Genomic DNA, 19,264 nt, shown 5'->3' on the forward strand with positions numbered 1-19,264 from the left:
GTTGTAGAAAAAGGAAATGAATATGGCGAAAAACATGGTGGAGAAAATAGCAGTGGCCACCCGATGAAATGCAGATGGTGGAGCGGGGCCCACGTGGCAGTGTAAAGCAAGAAAGAAGGGGGATCCCAAATAATATCTTGTATCTTGTGGTGTGGACCTGTGGTGGGAGGGAGGAGTCGATCTGGTTGTGGTTCCCCTCCTCTCCTCTCTTTCTTCTTCTCCAAATTCAATTTCTCCAGAGAGCAGAATCTCTCTCAATCCAATCCATCCCCGACCCCGATCCCAAACCCTAGCTAGCACGTACTCCAGTAGACTGTGATGGGCGCGCCGCCGACCAGGGAATCCGAAGCCCGCGACGAGGAGGCGGAGGTGTCCCGATCGGGTGAGCAAGGCGGCGGTGAGGCCTCTACGACGCAGCAGCAGCAGCAGCCGGTGCCTCTGCGCCACCAGCTGCTCGGCGCCTGCCGCGCCGACGAACGCCTCAGGCCCCTCCTCACTCTCAACCTCTCATGCGGCGCCGCCGAGGACCGCTTCATCTCCCACCTCTCGCAGGTACCTACACCTTTCCCTTTCTTCTCTGCAACAACAAACCCCAAACCTACCCGATCTCATCTTCCATCCATCCATGCTAACAGCACTTCGAGGCGTCCGAGGTCGGCTTGCTCTACAGGTGTCTCTGCGTTCCCCTCGTCGCTCTTCGCGTCGGCAAGGTCGACCGCCATGGTCCTCTCCTCTGCCCAACGCCCATCAGGTACCGTGCTTCTTTCCCTTTCCTTCCTTCCCCCTTGCGTTGCTTGGATTCTCCTGTACTGTTACACTTTTCCTCTCTTCAACACAACAAACAATGAGGAATACTTGCACTTGAACCTTTTATTTATTCTCTCAACCTTATTTACTGGTAACGACTCTCGTGATGATTGTTATACACAACAAGGGCATCACTGATTTGCCTCCTGCTTGTTTGCATGCATAAGTCTTTAAACTGCTTGTTTACTCTTATCGGTTCCTATTAGCATTTACATTCTACTCTTGGATTGATCCAATGTTTCCTTGCAACTAGAACTTCCTCCTTTCAACTTCACTTGTACTGGACTAGCCTTGCCTTCGCCCTTCTGTATGTCTTTTTCTCCCCACACACACAAAGAAAAAATCTGTATGTCTTTTTCTCCCCATACACACAAGAAAAAAAGAAACCACAAATTCATGTCATGAGAACTGTCAATTCATGTCATGAGAACTGTCAATTCATTGGTTTGATCATGTTCCTATCCAAGTGCATGTGGATCACTAGCTTATCACCTATTAATTCTTGCATGTTTACCCTACTACTTCTCAAGTAGGCAGCACAAACTCTTCTGCTGAGGGATTATATAGCATGTTTGGCGCCTGTTGAGCATGTCCATGGTAACATACTTGTGTTTGGAAATTGTGTGCCCTACTATTAATTTGTCTCCAATGGCCCACTAAACTTTTCTTACGTTTTTTTTTCCTGAACTATGTCTACTTCATATGCAAGTGCAAGCTAGTATGTTGTAAGAACTTGCATGGGGATCGCTTACTGTTGTCTGCAAAATTTTGGTATCTTGAATCCTATTTATCCATATGTCTTTATGTAGCTTGCACCTAGCGAAGGAAAATGAAAATAATATGTCTAACTGCACAGTTGTTTGTTCTTTTTTATATAAAATAATAGCGTGGTAGTAGTGGCCATTCTATTCTGGTGGTCCTTTCTTTTGTTAGGAATATGTTCCATGTTACAATCGTCCAGTCAGAAGACTTAGTAATAAGCGATGAATCGTTCATTGCTTGCATGGGCAAGTATTGCAAGTGCTTCCTTCAATAGATTTTTGAATATTGCCATATCCAAAACAATCTGAAAACCCTTGTACTTCTCCGGTCAGCATAATAATGCCTTCTGGTCCTCCTATTTTTCTTCTTTGCCTCTTTCATGCCAGTACACTAATCCAGTTAGACCTGTGTTCATGCGGTCACTATCCTGTGTCACAGAATTATGCTACGGAATTCCTTCGTTCTTCTGTTTCTCTCTGCTATTTTAAGCATTTTGTCCGATACAGTGATACTCTGATTTTGACATGATCATTCATGTCATTTCTTTTGTTCACTTCATATCATATAATAATTTCTCATGAGCAGATATTTTCAAGAATTCTCACCTAATTAAGAAGTATTATACTAGAAATTGTTGATTACAGGATTACATGTTTCATCTTATGAGCGATGGCACTGTTCATCCTACCAAATAAATATGTCTTTTCATTTGTAGGTAATTTGGGCGTGTGTCATAATCTCTGATATATGAGGAAAGAGAAGGTAGTTTCTTTCATGGCCTTACGATATTATGTTGCCTGCATTGATAATGACTAACAGTACAATTCTAGTCTTGGATGAGATTTGATTAATAGGATTCCTGATTATTGATGCTTTTAGATGTTATATCTAACTGTGAAGAGTGTGCTGTCTTTTTTTATTGTTGTTTTTACTTCTGGTATTACTTCTAGGAACAAAATTCACTTTACTCCCCCTACCATTTCGGTGGATTTAACCTCCCCCAAAACTGTTTTTTTTGGCTCAGCTTACTTTATCCCCTGAAACTACTGAAATTGGCTCACTTCATCCCCTAATATAATTACTTATTTTTTAATTCTCTGTGTACAAATTGTGTTATAGGTTGATTTTTTTGTGAGATGACACATGACAGTGCAATCTTTGTTACAATATTGTACATACTTTTACATTTTGATGGTTGAATCATTCGTAGGTGCTTCCAACCCATCCAAATGGTTGGAAGTTCTAAAAATTTTTCGAGAACATTAGGTTTTTTATCTGTCATCGCACAAATTTCAATTTAAAACATGACTTGCAGAAAGAAAAACAAAAGGATAAATTTCATGAGGAGGTGAAGTGGGCCAGTTTAAGTAGTTCAGCGGGGTTAAATGCTCCAGCAGAATACTTTAGGGGGAAGTGGACTTTTCATTAATTTATATGATGTGCAGTTATAAAGTATGCTTGTGGTTGCAGCTAATTATTGCTAGCATCTCTGGTGTTGTTACTTTACAGAGTACTTTTAGTATTTGCTTCACTCGGCTCACGCTGTAAATGTAAATATTTGGTTCATTAGTTCACAGTGACAGTGTTTTACAAGTTGCACCGTCGATGAATCGTTGTGTTTGCAAACTGTGCCTTTTATTTTCCCCTCTTGACGTGTTATCCATTAAACACTATGTGCTACATCTTTTGTCTTCCACTTAAAATGGCACTTGGTGTGTTCTTGTTGTTATTATGCCCTTATGCTGTAAAAAAGTATTCCTGCTATCAATATCATTGCTCTACAAGGTTTTACCTGTGAGGGAAATATTTTTAGTTTATGTTTGGTTTTTACATGCTCATGTTGATCAAGGTAATAAGAAAGTCAAAGAATTGGCCATTTACTTTTTTTTATTTACTCCTATTTCTTTCTATGAAAAAAAGAGTTTTCCCATCAAAAAAAGAAAAACAGAGTTTTTTTATTCTTTTTCTTTTTTGGAAAAAGGTGTCAAACACGACAATTTAAGTTGATTTATGAATGTCTTTACTCATCATTTAGTCCCACAGATGTTTCGAAATTTATGTTTTGCCATGTTGTGCGTCAGTGCATGTTACATTTCTACACTTGTCTAGTGTTTCTGGTCTCATCTATTGCTGAGGCTAGATTTTGAAATTGTTTACCACTTCCCTTTCCCCTTTGTTAATTCTTATCTCCCATTATGTTTCTTCTGAAGTTTCTCTTCTGCTCTTCGTTTAATTGATTTCATTTTCCCCCTTTATTTTCTTATTGATGGTGCAAAAGGGGATTTATGTTTATCCACTCATGGTATCGCCATTGACCCACTCAGTCCAAGTGTCCAACTAAAAGTGTACATTTATCTTATATGCTACTTTATATTGTGTATGAATTTATAGACCAAAAGAACTAAAGCGGGCCAATCGAGTGCAAAACAATGATGCCATTGCAATACTTTTCATAGACATTTATTTGTCAATTATCTTATTTTCATTTAAAATAAGGATTCAAGGGTCTCATGTGCATCAATTTCTATGTGCAGAGGAAAGCTGAGCCTTGGTCTTCTTCCTTCATCGAGCATGTGCATTATCTTTGCTGGTGATGATGGTCATTCGGAGCAACTAGCTCTCCTGAACAATGACCATGAAGTTTCAGAAGTTTGTGTTGAAGAAATTTCAGCTGATAATACAGGACGATCTTTCCTCATCAGGATTTCAGAATCTAAAGTTTTTTACTATTGGTGTGCTGAGAAGTCAAAGAAACACGGGATGGACCTTCTTGCAAAAGTTCGTGTTTTGTATCATACAGTCTATCAGCTTTTTACATAAATGGGTGACTATAAAAGCTTGAGCAATTCGTGTTAGACTAAAAATCGACATCACAATTTTCTATGAAAATGTGCCAATATTACTGAGAATGTTGATTCTTCTATCTACATTTTGTGTGCAGATGAAAAATCTACTGCAGGGAAGGCCAACACTCTCTGATCTCACAGGCATCTCAGATTCACGACTGGATGCTTTTGCCACTCATCTACATGCTTATCTTGTTGCATCAAGTATTGGAGATGTTAAATCGCTGGGATCACTTAATGACTTCCTGGGCGCTTCAAGCCCACAAGATCAATATTTACAGCCCTCATCAGTTGTTTCCAAGTCTTCACGCTTCCGCACCTCTGCAGCTAATGCAGCAAAAGCAAGTTCTGTCTACCAAACTAGTCTGAGTCCCAGATGTGGTGCTTTTAAAGATGGGGTGCCAAGGACGTCGTGTGCAAAGATTGCTGGAAGAGACAAGCTGAAGCGACGTGGGAACTGGCTGAGCTCATCAACTGGTCCTGATGACGCAAATCTTTTGACACCGAAGATTGTTAGCTCTGATTCTGCCAGTGAGAAGTGTGGTGGGGACTGTTCTGAAAACAGTGCTAATTCACCTCCTCTAGACTTGCCTCTTTCATTTCCCTTGTTGCCATCTTTGTTTCCTCTTGCGACTCAATATCCACTTCCTAAGGATTCTACAGAGCAACCATTTAAGCCTTACTATTGCTGGTGCCCACCATGCCCATCTTCTCTGCAGTACAGTGTAACCCCTCTGCATATGCCAGTTACATCAGTAGAACCACTGCCCTTGCCGCCTTTGAGTTCTCTGCTATCAAATGATCAGCCGCCGACTTCAACAGTTTCTGCAAAGATGGATACAACTGATCTCCCATCACTTAATCTTCCATCGATACTGCGTGATCCTTTACTTCACCTGCCGCTTCCTACTTCACCACTTGTATCCTTGCATGGTTCACAAGTTCCAACATTCACACCATTGATGTCTGACCCCATTGTGCATGTCCCGGTCATTGATGTGTGTTCCTCTGGCCAGGCTTACCTGGTGAGTTGCGGGCCTTCTATGTCTGCGACTGTTCCCCTGCTCCCTAGCTTGAAGCCCCTGATTCCAGAAACAGAATCTTTGGTTGAGAGAAGCGCTAGGGAAACACTAATGAGGCTTATAGCCTCAACACCATCTGCAAGTAATCCTCAGCTGGTGAACATTCTCCCTGCAGTCCTTACTGACGTGCCTGAAATGAATGTAAGCAAACGAAAACTGTTGTTCGCCTTAATTTAACTGGCTTTTGATGTAGCTTACCTGGCCTCGTTCTTTTTGTAGGTGAGGAAACATCCTGGTGTCCATCCAGGCGACAGGCTAAGCTCATCTTGTAGCGTCGATGTGATTGGACCTGGGTTTGCCGTCACAGAGGATGATGCATCTGTTGGAGATGGGGCTCACGCAACTTTTGCGGAATATGATGATATCGGCGATCAGCAGCATTTTCAGAGCATGTAGGTGGTAGGTTGTCGACAAGGTACTCGTTGGTTGTCCAGAATATTTTGAAAGGCAGTTGTATCTATATGGTAATAGCTTAGCGTTGGGTTTACTTTTGTGACGCTCTGCGTACTGCCTATTTGCTGTCATGATTTAGCTGCTCAGTCAAAAACCTCATTAGGTTGGTCAATGTAATTAGCTGTTTGTAGTGTATTCATTCATAAAACTAAAAGCAAACTACCCAGTTAATTTGCTCGTGCGTTTCAAAGATTGAAATGTGGAATGGTTATGCACGTGCGTAGCTCAGCGTTTTTGCTTGAAGTTACTGTGGTAGATTGGGGTTTTGAACCAAATATGAATGATCAAATGCCTGATGTAACCACACGTGGCATTGTAAACCATGCAAATGTAAGGGCAAGCTAATTGACTGACAGCTTTTAGTTCACAAATATCAGTAAGATTTCCCTTTTTTTCAGTACAACTCCAATTCAATTGAAATGTTTCCGAATGGCTTTTCAATGCAAAAATAGTGTGCAAGTGCAAGCTAATCGACAGCATGTGGTTCATCAATATAGGTCTTTCCAACACAACTCCAATCTAAATGTTTTTGAATGACTCTAAAATGCAAAAAAAAAAAGAAGTGAAGAATCTGTGGGATTAAACCGTAGTACTTGTTAAATAATAAGAGACATAAATAACAAAAAAAAAGAGGGATCAACGAAACCGTGATGGATTCGGTGGTACGTGTGTACTTGGTATGGATTCCGGTCGGGTGCGCGTCGATTGATTCATTTGATTGGTAGGTATTAATGCTATATATATCGCCGCCACCGCGTGCTTCGGTTACATATATATCCAGAGAAACAGGAAGCCGGCATATGCAGCTGGAGTAGTAGCAGCTCCGAGATCCCCGGCCTCTCGATTCGATCTGCGACGTACGGTACGGCGAGGCGATGGAGGCGACGACGACTGACGGCACGATGGACCACGCGGGGAAACCGGCGGTGAGGAGCAAGAGCGGGACGTGGAGGGCGTGCCCGTTCATCCTGGGGAACGAGTGCTGCGAGCGCCTGGCCTACTACGGCATGAGCGCCAACCTTGTCAACTACATGGTCGATCGCCTCCGCCAGGGCAACGCCGGCGCCGCCGCCAGCGTCAACAACTGGTCCGGCACATGCTACGTCATGCCCCTCGTCGGCGCCTTCCTCGCCGACGCCTACCTCGGTCGCTACCGCACCATCGCCGCGTTCATGGCGCTCTACATCGTCGGCCTCGCGCTCCTCACCATGAGCGCCTCCGTGCCAGGCATGAAGCCGCCTAACTGCACCACAATATCCGCCTCCTCGTGCGGGCCCTCCCCAGGCCAGAGCGCCGCCTTCTTCGTCGCGCTCTACCTCATCGCCCTGGGCACCGGCGGGATCAAGCCCTGCGTCTCCTCCTTCGGCGCCGACCAGTTCGACGACGCCGACCCACGCGAGCACCGGAGCAAGGCCTCCTTCTTCAACTGGTTCTACATGTCCATCAACGTCGGCGCCCTGGTGGCGTCGTCGGTGCTCGTCTGGGTGCAGATGAACGTGGGCTGGGGGTGGGGCTTCGGCATCCCGGCCGTGGCCATGGCCGTGGCCGTCGCCAGCTTCCTCATGGGGAGCAGCCTCTACAGGCACCAGAAGCCCGGGGGGAGCCCGCTCACCAGGATGCTGCAGGTGGTCGTGGCCGCCGCCAGGAAGTCAAGGGTGGCGCTGCCCGCCGACGCCGCCGCGCTACTCTACGAGGGCGACAAGCTGGCCTGCGGGACGCGGCGGCTGGCTCACACGGAGCAGTTCAGGTGGCTGGACCGGGCTGCGGTGGTGACACCGACGACGGACAAGGACGACGACACCGGCAGCAGGTGGCGGCTGTGCCCGGTGACGCAGGTGGAGGAGCTCAAGGCGGTGGTGCGGCTGCTGCCGGTGTGGGCGAGCGGGATCGTGATGTCGGCGGTGTACGGGCAGATGAGCACCATGTTCGTGCTGCAGGGGAACACGCTGGACCCTCGCATGGGCGCCACCTTCAAGATCCCCTCGGCGTCGCTCTCCATCTTCGACACCCTCGCCGTCCTCGCCTGGGTCCCCGTCTACGACCGCCTCATCGTCCCCGCCGCCCGCCGCTTCACCGGCCACCCGTGCGGCTTCACGCAGCTCCAGCGCATGGGCATCGGCCTCCTCATCTCCGTCTTCTCCATGGTGGCCGCCGGGGTGCTGGAGGTGGTGCGCCTCCGCGTCGCCGCCGCCCACGGCATGCTCGACTCCACCTCCTACCTGCCCATCTCCATCTTCTGGCAGGTGCCTCAGTACTTCATCATCGGCGCCGCCGAGGTGTTCGCCTTCATCGGCCAGATCGACTTCTTCTACGACCAGGCGCCCGACGACATGCGCAGCATGTGCACCGCGCTCTCGCTCACCTCCTCCGCGCTCGGCAACTACCTCAGCACGCTGCTCGTCGTCATCGTCACTGCCGCATCCACCAGGGGCGGCGGCCTCGGATGGATCCCCGACAACCTCAACCGCGGCCACCTCGACTACTTCTTCTGGCTGCTCGCCGCGCTCAGTGCTGTCAACTTCCTCGTCTACCTCTGGATCGCCAACTGGTACAGGTGCAAGACAATCACCACCACTGAAGCAGCCGCTCAGACTTGAGGGCCGGGACCCGGGAGATTATTACAATCTGAATCAATTTCTCAGAACCAGTATTAGTTACTGTTTTATTACAACCTCGAATCCCAAATGCTACACCATACATACTGCTATTTTCTGTCATAGGCATAACGTTTCTTACAGCAACTAGTAATATGTCAAAATCACTCGGAACAAATTTTGAGCCTGAGGCGACGTTGGGGTCGGCGCCGCCATGGCGCTCACCGACGGGGATTGGCAAAGGAGTTATCTCGAGTTCAGAGCTCCATCCTCCCCACCCCACCTGCGTTCGACAGAATCTGGAACCCACCTCGGATTGGATATGTGCCTAAATTGGGTGATTTTTTTTTTTAAAAAAAAGAGACTCCTGCTTTTCCACTCGTCTGTGTGTCCCTCGGGTCAACTCTAGCATTTGGCCTGTGATTCTCCTACCCCCAAATGGAGGTTCGCATCGTCTGTCTTTGAGGCAAACGGCAAACTTTGCCGTTGATAACATCTGAAGCGTTCATCACTCAATCAACCGTTGCATGTTTAGGCCCCTCCTCATAGACTAATTAACAGCCAACTAATTAATAGAATCTGATGTGATAGTGCCTCCTTCCTCTACTTGTGCAAACTCTCTTACAATCAAAAATCTTTTGAACTTCTGGTTCTCCTCTCCATCAGAGTTGTTTTCTGTTCGTTCTTTGGGTTTGGGTATTTTCTCCTCTTTAGTAGTCAGTTCTAGCGTTGCCTCGCTCATGGTTCTTGTCAGTTGTTCGATTTTCGGTCGCAAGAATTCTCGGTGCACAATCTCAGCCTCAAATGCGCTGATCTGGGTTCAACAAAGATTTGCTGAAAGGTTGGAGTTTGTGTCCTTCACCTTGCCTGCTTCCTCCAATCATCAGAGCAAGAGCGAAAAATTCAAATTTGTCAACAGGAACCAATTGTTTGTCAAGAGTTAAGCACACTGGTTTCCCCTTTAATGAATTCGACCACTGTCTCTTTGCCTCAGAGCAAATTACTCCACTCCTCCTACCGAGCGAGCGGCATTAGTCACACCACCAACGGAACACCGCTCGTAGCAAAAGCATCATATCCCCCTGAGAGCAAACCTCTCTCGATGCTCAAGAGCATTATTTTCGTCCGCAGCTGCCGCGACCCCATTGTTTGTGCTCGTCGCTACCGCTCCGGACACCGTTAGGATGGATTCATGTAGATAGATCCTTGGTGGCTTCCACCCCTGCCATCTCTCTTGCACTCTCCACCTTCCCATCCTTGCCTTCCTCCTCCTCCTCCGCTGCCTCCACCATTGCGCCCTCCGCCCCCCACCACCCCATCTTCCAGGCTCGTTGGGTCCGCAAGCTAAGGTTCCGACAGACAGCTCGATGACGTCAATCACTCACTACACCTGCAACACCTTTCCCACGCTCAAGTCACTCGTGCTGGAATTGGATGGAGACTCTACAATTGCAGCAAGGGGAACAAGGCGGTCCTGCTCAGGGAGAGGTACAGCTGCCAGCAGCAGATGGCGGTAGAACCAACAACCAGGCAACTCAACAGAAGGAGAAGCCAAGCTTCTAGGATCGATACTGAGGTAACCTTTGGGTTAGGCTTACTGTTTGAAGACCTAGGTTTTCTTCATGTGGTCCTACCTCCGACAGTTCACCACAACTTTGAGGCAGACCCCTCTAGAAAAGGAAAATCAATTAGCTTTATCTTTGGTGTCAATGCGCCTACCATTCCTGCTGATGATGTTGAGATCAAGGACATCTTTCTCTGCAACCCAACCCCTAGAAGGACTTGCGCGAGCAGCCATCCCGGAGTTCCATGCCACAGCCAACTGTCGAGAGGTCGCAAAATTGGATAGGAGAATAGATCTTTTTGGTCTTTTGTATTCCTGTACCCCGTCCCCTTCATTTCTTGTCTTTTCCTTTAATTAAATTTTTTTTCCATCCTTAATACAAAGATGCGCTCCTTGCGTATTCAAAAAAAAAAAAACCCCTAGAGGGACCGCTATCAGGCTGGGATCACCCCAAACCCCTATCACCCATCACAGCTACATTGTGCGCCGTCCGACAAATGGATAGAAACAGTGCGCCAGGCCCAGATGGATTTGGGCCAAGTTTTTATCAAGCGGCGTGAGATAGAATAGGATCGGATGTTATGCGGATGATGAACAGCTTCCACAATGAAGAAGCAGATTTGGGAAGGATTAACCAAGCACATATTATACTCTTGCCAAAACATACAAAAACAAACACGCCATACGTACGGTTATCGCACCATCTCATTGCAAAATTGTGCAGTGAAGATTATTGCAAATTAAGGTGCTAGCTAATCGTCTTCAAAGATAACTTTCTTCCTTGATTGATCAAGACCAAACTAGTTTTCTTAAGGGAAGAAGCATATATGAAAACTTCATATATGCAACCGACTTAATCCAGTGTTGCCACAAAAGGAAGCAAGCAACAACAGTGTTTAAACTAGACTTTGCAAAGGCCTTTGATTCGATGGCTTGGGATAGTTTTCTGAAAATTATGACTGTCAGAGACTTCCTGGCTAAATGGTGCAGATGGATAGACACCTTGTTGAAAACCTCTAAATCATTCATTCTGGTGAATGGAGTGCCTGGGCATTGGATAAATCTACAACAAGGAGTTAGGCAAGGGGACCCTATGTCCATGTATCTCTTCATTCTAGCTAGTAGCTGATGTTCTTCAAAAACTTATACAAAGCTCAGCGCATATCAGGCACCCCATCTATCCAGAAAAACCCTATGCGACTTTGCAATATGCAGATGATACCATTCTTATATGCAAAGCAAACAAGACCGATGTGCAAGAACTTAAGTACTGTCTTGATAGTTCTGCCAAAGCAATAGGGCTAAAAATCAATTACAATAAGAGTACTCCGGTGGCAATGCATACAACTCAAGAGGACAGAGCTGAACTAGCTGTTGTGCTAAGATGTCAAGTAGATAGCTTCCCTCTCTTATTTGGGACTCCCTCTGTCAAGCTCCAAACTCAGATAGGCTAATCTACAACTTATGATTGACAAAGCGGACAAGCACCTGGCGGCTTGGCAAACAAAGCTACTTTTATATGCAGAAAGAATGATTCTAGTGAACACAGTTTTAAACAACTCCCAGTCTACACAATGGCTTCGGTCCAACTACCAAAAGGGTCGGTTGAAGCATTCGACAAAAATAAGAAGGGTGTTCCTTTGGCATAGGGAGCATTCATGCAGCGGAGCTGGATGCTTAGTAGCATGGACTGATGTTTGTGTGCCTAAGGCAAAAGAAGGATTAGGAATCAGAAGTCTGCATAAACAAAATGAAGCTCTCCTCCTCAAGCGACTGCACCACTTACATTCTACTGACTCCTCTTGGGCAAAGGTGGATTTTGGCAAGAGTTTGAAAACTCGTCTCTATTCTATGACAAACTCATGGGGACACACTGGGATGACATGCATGCTAAACTTGATCTTAAAGATGTAGAACTTAACCTCGGTTATTGTTGGAAATGGGCAACGAACTTCATTCCGGTATGATGTATGGGTTGAAGAGTATCCTCTCAAAAGAAAAATTTCAGACCTGTACACGCATGCTGGGGACAAACATGCATGCCACGGTGGCTCAGGTACTCTTTGCTGATTTGAGGGATTGTTTTGTTCCCAGGCTGTACAATATAGCGAATGATCAGATCCAGGGCCTAGCTATGATCCTTGCAAATACCTCGGTGAACAATCTACATGATATTAGGTGTGTTGTAAAAGGGGTGGAAGGGAGTATTTTGATGTCCCAACAAATCTACGAGTCCTTCAATGAAGATCGAATGAACGACCAAAATTAGAAATTTGTTTGGAAAAGCCGAGCTCCACCAAAAATCAAATTCTTTGCCTAGTTGCTAGCAAAAGAGAGAATCCATACAAAACAAAACCTATTCAAGAACATTGTGCAAACAGGGGGTTGTGACCTTTGTGAGGGTGAAGAGAGATGACTTTTCGTATATGCATTGGATGCTCTTTTGCTCACTCCTTCTGGATATGGCAAACCTAGCAAGATTGCCCCCCCCCCCCCCCCCCCCAATGCAACCCTCTGGGTCGAACGCTTCAAAAGTGAAGATAGAATAGTTGTTCCTCTTGGAAGGGAACTCTTTCCTCTTCAATTCGCCATTCTGTAAATTAATGATGCCATATACTACTTTCTTTTGAAATGAAATTCATGTGGGAAACTCCCCTCCCCCCCCCCCCCCCCCCCCCGGGGGGTGAACTTTCTAAAAAAACTAGTAATATATCTGTGCGTCGCAACGAGACATGTTCATATAATTAGGGATTGGTTGGGTTGATGCAGGCAGGCCAGGCACATATAATTGTAGATTAGTTGGGTGGATAGATTAAGGAGAAAGTAATGGATCCTACATGGTTACGCACACGAAGTGAGAACGGAACGGAAGGAAAAGGACTCCACTTCTAAAGTAGTAAGAGGTATGCACGATGGCCACAAAATTCATTCAATCTGCAGAGTTGTACAATGATACAATATATCACTACTGTTCTAAAAAACATCACTACAGTACGTTTTGAGGCAAACATCTCGCGGTAGTTCACCCCTAAGAAAAAGAAGAAATTACAGCTGATCATTCAAGGTGCATGTTTGCACTGAAAATTTGGGTCTCAATCACAGTCACAGATCAGCAAACAAATGGTAAGTCCTGGAATCGACCATGATTAGCCTGAGCGCAGCAACTGCAGCTGCGATGGACAATAAGCTGAAGCCAGCAACATTGAGCCAGTGCCAGGATATCTGCAAGGTGGACAACTTGTGCCTCTTCACCATCAGGTACATGTGATTTGCAAGAACGAATGTCAAGGGGAAGGTGCTGAGAGCTCCGGTCAGGCTCATGAAGTCGCCAAGGAATGGGAGCATCGCAGCTACCAAGGTGTTGACAGTCAGGTAGCCTCCTCTTACACCCACTCTGAACATCACATTGTGGATCGCAAAAGGGCCACCGTGTCCGCTGCCGTATTTCGTGTCCAAGAACTCGTACATTGGGCTCGCGAATATCTGACATTTGACTATAAAAGTAAATTCAAAAAACACATGCACACGCACACGCACACACAACTGTGAATTGAAAAAACACACACAATTGGAAAATTACTGAGGTGGATTGGACCTACATGTAATGCTATGACGGTCTGAAGAAACGCTGATAGATTTGCCATAGCTTTTACCCAAACTGGCCCCTTGACGCTATTCAGTAGATAACTTGATGTTGAGGATCCATAAGCCCAATAGCCCATAAAGGTCACGGCATAAAGAGGTAACGAACCGACAGTGAACTGAAACCATAGAGCCTTCTCCATGTTCTTCACCACAGGAGGCCTTATGGTTGCCTGCAATATTGTAGTAAACATAAGATAAGCAATTTCATAGCAAATAAACTAGTCACTGGCCATATGTGCTACACTGACTCACTTGAATTTCTGGCAGCATTCCAGTGTTGTAAGCGAACACGAGATTTGCCACAGCACCTATCGTAGTGAAGATTCTAGCTGAATGGGATCCAGGAATAGTATAATCCTTTGCAGGTGTGGTTATCCCTTTCAAAAGAAAAAAATAATAATGAAATTTTATATGACGACAAATGGAAATGCAATGAATCATGGTCTCAAAATTGGCAGGACAGTTGAACAAAGAAACAATGTGTAATACCATCTCTAAGCGATAGCACAAATGCTATAGTAATATAGATGAGACTGAAAAATGTTGAGAATCCCAACCAAATCCTGAGAGCAGAGAGATAAGGAATTCCGAAGGCAAAAAGAGCACAGACAAACCCAGATAATGCTATACAGTAGGGTAGCTTTAGAACTCCATCATCCCTGAACAATACATATGTTGCCTGCACAGAGGAAGTTCACAAAGTGAGTTCAGGAGGAGAAAAGACTTCATATGCCATCAACTAATTTATTCTTTCTGGAAATAAATTCAACACGTGCATTCTGGCAAAATTTCTAAACTTAGATACTGAGATATAGAAGGGCCAGATATTGCAGGGAATAAATATGGATAGAGCGACATGGAATTTTCACCAGATTGGTTTTCACCATAACAAAAGCTGGGTATCGTTACTCTGTAGTCTGTACCTTCAAGGCTTGGCCAGCTAATATTATAAAGCCAGTGTTGATCATGAATAGATTAACATATTGCAGAGCCCATGTAAGCGAATACATTTTTCTACCTGTAGTCACCAGAATAAAGGAAATTCAATCACACCTTTTCTATTAATAAACAAAACCACAGAAATGCATTAAAAATCCAATAAAACAAGTATGAAATTTCAGAGATATGATGCAAGGGGGCAAGGGGGAATAAATTAAGGAAATGATGGTTGATTTCTAAAATTGACCGTCACAGGACAAAAGAGAAAAAAAAGGAAAAGAGAATGAAACACCGCATTATCAAATATCAAGTAGACCTCATAGAAATATTTACCATATATGTGCCCAGCAAGATCTCTGTATCTAATATGTCGTTTGCCTCCGATTTCGTGAAGGCGAGCAAGGAGAGCATTGGCATACAGAGATATTGCAGCAGCTAGGATCAAGCCACATGTCCCACCAATCCAACCTAAAGGGACCATGACTGATCCAGAGTATCCCAGAACATATGCACTATTCACCCCAGTTGTCAGAACGAATCCAACTTGATACCAAGGATCTGAAAGTGAAAAGGAAAGAAGACTTTCAGGAGTTAATCAGTAATCATACATGCTACTTTGAAGATTGAAATGTGAAGCCATGGTGACTGATATGCAGATTGACTTGAAAGACCATAAGGTCGTTTGCTCTCTCTCTCTCTCTCTCCTTTGGTTCAGGCCGAAGTGACATGACTCTAATTTTGGGTAGAGGAATCAGATAAACAGAAATAAGAACAGGCATCACTGAAAATATATGAAATTAAGAAAGGAAATTACTTCATCTATGAACATGAACGGGGTCTCTGCAGGATGATGAACATGAATGAGCTGACAGAAGAAGCCTTTTGTTTTCAATCTAGCCGTGGATAGCGTCTATTTTGGCACTAGGGACCTGTTTAGATTGATGATATTTTAAACCATACCATTATTTAGTAAAATTGACAATTATGTGGCTATATTTAGTTTGTTACCAAATATTAGCAATGTGTATGAAATTTTGGTAACATTATTAAGCCAATCCTAAAAAATTTTAGCAATGTTGCCAATTTGCCATAATTTTGCCATTGCCAAAAATTTTGTAAGGTTCATTTTAGCATCAATCTAAACATACCCTAGGTTATGATGAGACATATCTCTACAAGTGAAAAGGGAATCCCAAAATGTAATAAAATGAGCCACATAAGTTGCAAAACAATAGCGTTGGGTCCACATAAAGAAAAAAAAGCATGGCAAAGCACAACCGTTGGATGAGAGAGGAGACTTCTAGATGTATAGAGAAAAAGAAGAGGAAAGCGCCACTACATCACCTTTCCTACTAAGGCTTTGGGCCAAGTTTAGGCCATTAGCAGACAACCCCTTATTTTAATACTATATTATAAAATTATCTAATTAATACTACAAAGCTTTATTTATGTGTAACTCCGTATGTTTGTTTATAATTATAATCGATATCATGTATTATTTAAATTAATATTCTAGACCCTAAAACTACTCAAAATTGTGAACATGTAATGTATATCCATTTGACAATTTTATTTCTAATAATTAAACGGGCGCATGCTACAAATATAAATTTATAATTGGCCTATTGGTTCATAAATGGGCTATTGGGACATTGGTAAATATTAGTTCTAACGACTAATTGCAATTCAAGTTTGATAAAATATAGGTATCACAAGCGAAAAATAAACATGGTCATGAAACAACAGATGTAGTAGGAATGTAACATCTTATGTAGCAGCTGGACCTAGGATACATAAGAGGAGGATGGGGGTCATGCAGCGACGGAGATGACGCTAACGCGACGGCTCAAGCGACAACAAAGTGGGCGATTATGGTTACATAGATAAGGAGGGTAGAATAGCGGAGGAAAAGACTACACTCACCATTTTATTAAGCTGAAAAATGACTAGAGGTGTGTTCGGGAACCCTCACTCCTAGCACGCAAAACGAAATAGCGTTTAGCTTATGATTAATTAAGTATTAGCTAAAATAAATTTAAAAAATAGATTAATATGATTTTTTTAAAAGGAACTTTTATATAGAAAATTTTTGTAAAAAACACACCGTTTAGCAATTTGAAAAGCGTGCACGCGGAAAACGAGAGAGGTGAGTTGGGAAAGTAGAGATAAGAACTCGACCTAGATATTTCAAATTACATGCCTATTTACAATATTACTACAAATGACATTGTATGGTAAATTTGTTTGTTGTTATGACAATATTCTTAGTTACAAATTAATATAAACATGTGTTACAGCTACAACTCGTGCAAGTTATTTTCTTCAAACACTTACTTAAGCTAATGTTAACACATTTAACAAAGAGAGAGGTTATAGTCGCACAAAAGTGCGACTTTATACGCTAGCATATGTATGATAGGCTCATACATAAGCATGAGTTGTGGTGTTCATCTTTGTTGAGTCAGGTACTGATAATAAAACAAACAAGAGAACATATATATATATATATATATATATATATATATATATATATATATATATATATATATATATATATATATAGATGAAAAATTACCAGCGCTAATCTGGTGCGCTGTATCCTCGGAGATGAGAGCCTTGTCGTCGGAATTGGCCATGTCGATGTTCATCTTGCAGGTAGACTGGCCTGGGGCAGCAGCAGCGCCGTCACCCCGTTCTCCTGGGGGGCCTCCTTCTGCTCCTGGCAATGGCAACGTCGGCAACGAGAGGAAGAAGAAGAGGAGTCTTCTTATTAGGTCAAAAGCATAGCCAAATTATTAAAAGCCCCCCAAAAAGTAGCAACAAATGGAATCCGTTCCATTCGTTTGCACTCCACATCGCACATATTATTGCGGAGGAACATGGAATATTAACAAATTTACTAGTTTTTTTCTCCTTTTCCGTTTCATAATCATACCCTCCCTCCTAGTATTAATCACTAGTAGAGTGGAATGTAAAACAAACAACTAAACAAAGGAATAAACTTTTTTCCCCTTTTCGTTAAAGATCCCCATTTCTTGTATTGTATTTTTGGTTAGAAAAAAAAAGAATCAATCAACTGCGCCCGCCCGTATCATAATTCATAACGATTGAGAGAGGAGCAAGGAAAGGAAAGGAAAAGAAAGAGAGGGACCCTCACTCACTCACATGCATCGTCAGTGGACTGAGACGGAGAGGCCTTTTCATAAGTAAAACAATTACTCCCTCCGTTTTCTAATAGATGACGCCGTTGACTTTTTTTCACATGTTTGAACATTCGTCTTATTTAAAAAATTTACGTAATTATAATTTATTTTGTTATGAGTTGGTTTATCACTTAGTAGTACTAAGTGATAAACCAACTCATAACAAAATAAATTATAATTACGTAAATTTTTTAAATAAGACGAATGGTCAAACATGTGAGAAAAAGTCAACAGCGTCATCTATTAAAAAATAGAGGTAGTAATTATATATGATCCACCTCTCGTATCCAATATTTGTTTGATTTTCGATAATAAAGCAGGGGCAATCAATCCGTTTCGAATCGATTCTAGAGGAATTTTACTTCTTTTTGGGAGGGAAAAGGAGAGGACAGGAGGGAAAGAAAGCAGCAGCAGCAGCAGGGCACCTACTAGGACTAAACAATAGTGGAGTGGAGTATATGCTGAATTCCGTTGAGGCTTGGGTTTGGGCTTTGCTTGTTGATTGGAGTTGCCGATCGAGGCGGTTGCTACCAAGAAGAAGAAATACTCCACATATATATAACGTGCACGCTAACATTAACTTTGTTGGGGATACAGGCCCAGCCAAAACTCAGCAGAGGTTTCCATCTCCATAACACTAATAAAACTCAGCTGTCTGTCTGTGTCTGTTAACATAACTCCAGTTTCTCCTTTCAGTCACAGAATCATCCATGAGCAGAAAGAGGAAATGATTGGCACCAGACCAGAGCATCATTAAAAAAAAATAATTTAACATCATAAAAAAAACAACAATAAAATCTTTCGTTCCATAACGGAAAAGGGTCGTTTCCTTCTGGATGAGCAACTTGCGAAGGATGCCAAAGGCTTACCATGCTGTGCTTGATTCACTCAAGTTCACGTGCCCCCCAACAACGGCAACAACATATGGTTTTTTCTAAGCAAGTTCTTACCACAAAAACCCATTTCTCCCTAGTAAACAGTAATAATATCTGGGAACATCATGCAGGCGGAGGTTGAAACTTCTAACACCACACGGATCTTGAATGATTGTGCAGAGAGATGATTATGCATTGCATATGTCCAGGTAAAACACACTGCTGGATTCCTATTTCTCCCCTGCAAAAGAAAATTTGGATTCCTATTTTTGCCATAATTGACAGATTTTACCAATCCAGCAGAGCACGATAGATGGTTCTTCTGATATACTGTACATAAATACTGAAGGGCAAGGTGCTTCAACCATTGTTGTTTGCGATGAAACCGGAAGCTTCAGATTAGAACAATCAAAACGGTACAAGATCCTAAGCACACTAACGCACAAAGGCAGCCAGGCATATGCTTGCCGAGATGTTTTCAGATTAGAATGACA

General features: G+C 43.5%; 3 protein-coding genes across 5 annotated transcripts; 2 read left to right on the forward strand and 1 right to left on the reverse strand.

The window, feature by feature from the left end:
- Positions 1-159: 159 nt before the first annotated feature.
- LOC127779410 (uncharacterized) lies at positions 160-6,083 on the forward strand. Its single transcript, XM_052306176.1, has 5 exons — positions 160-552; positions 636-751; positions 4,104-4,347; positions 4,511-5,638; positions 5,717-6,083. Exons 1-5 carry the CDS (start codon positions 319-321, stop codon positions 5,891-5,893), a joined length of 1,899 nt encoding a protein of 632 aa, XP_052162136.1. The 5' UTR covers positions 160-318; the 3' UTR covers positions 5,894-6,083.
- A 177-nt stretch (positions 6,084-6,260) lies between these two features.
- Positions 6,261-8,809, forward strand: LOC127779412 (protein NRT1/ PTR FAMILY 8.2-like). The gene has a single exon (XM_052306177.1). The coding sequence runs from the start codon at positions 6,826-6,828 to the stop codon at positions 8,545-8,547; it is 1,722 nt and encodes a 573-aa protein (XP_052162137.1). The 5' UTR covers positions 6,261-6,825; the 3' UTR covers positions 8,548-8,809.
- A 4,193-nt stretch (positions 8,810-13,002) lies between these two features.
- LOC127778823 (probable proline transporter 2) lies at positions 13,003-17,565 on the reverse strand. 3 transcript variants are annotated; one of them, XM_052305457.1, is made up of 8 exons: positions 17,268-17,564; positions 15,507-15,621; positions 15,026-15,250; positions 14,677-14,771; positions 14,243-14,432; positions 14,006-14,130; positions 13,708-13,923; positions 13,003-13,591 (listed from the first exon to the last, which is right to left on the reverse strand). In XM_052305457.1, exons 3-8 carry the CDS (start codon positions 15,171-15,173, stop codon positions 13,211-13,213), a joined length of 1,155 nt encoding a protein of 384 aa, XP_052161417.1. In that variant the 5' UTR covers positions 15,174-15,250; positions 15,507-15,621; positions 17,268-17,564; the 3' UTR covers positions 13,003-13,210. The 3 variants fall into 3 exon arrangements, with proteins under 3 accessions (XP_052161417.1, XP_052161416.1, XP_052161418.1); XM_052305456.1 differs by lacking the exon at positions 15,507-15,621 and having other exon boundaries at positions 17,268-17,565; XM_052305458.1 differs by lacking the exons at positions 15,507-15,621; positions 17,268-17,564 and adding an exon at positions 16,616-16,650.
- Between the last annotated feature and the right edge of the window lie 1,699 nt (positions 17,566-19,264).

This window comes from Oryza glaberrima, chromosome 7, assembly GCF_000147395.1.
Source record: "Oryza glaberrima chromosome 7, OglaRS2, whole genome shotgun sequence".
Taxonomy (NCBI): domain Eukaryota; kingdom Viridiplantae; phylum Streptophyta; class Magnoliopsida; order Poales; family Poaceae; genus Oryza; species Oryza glaberrima.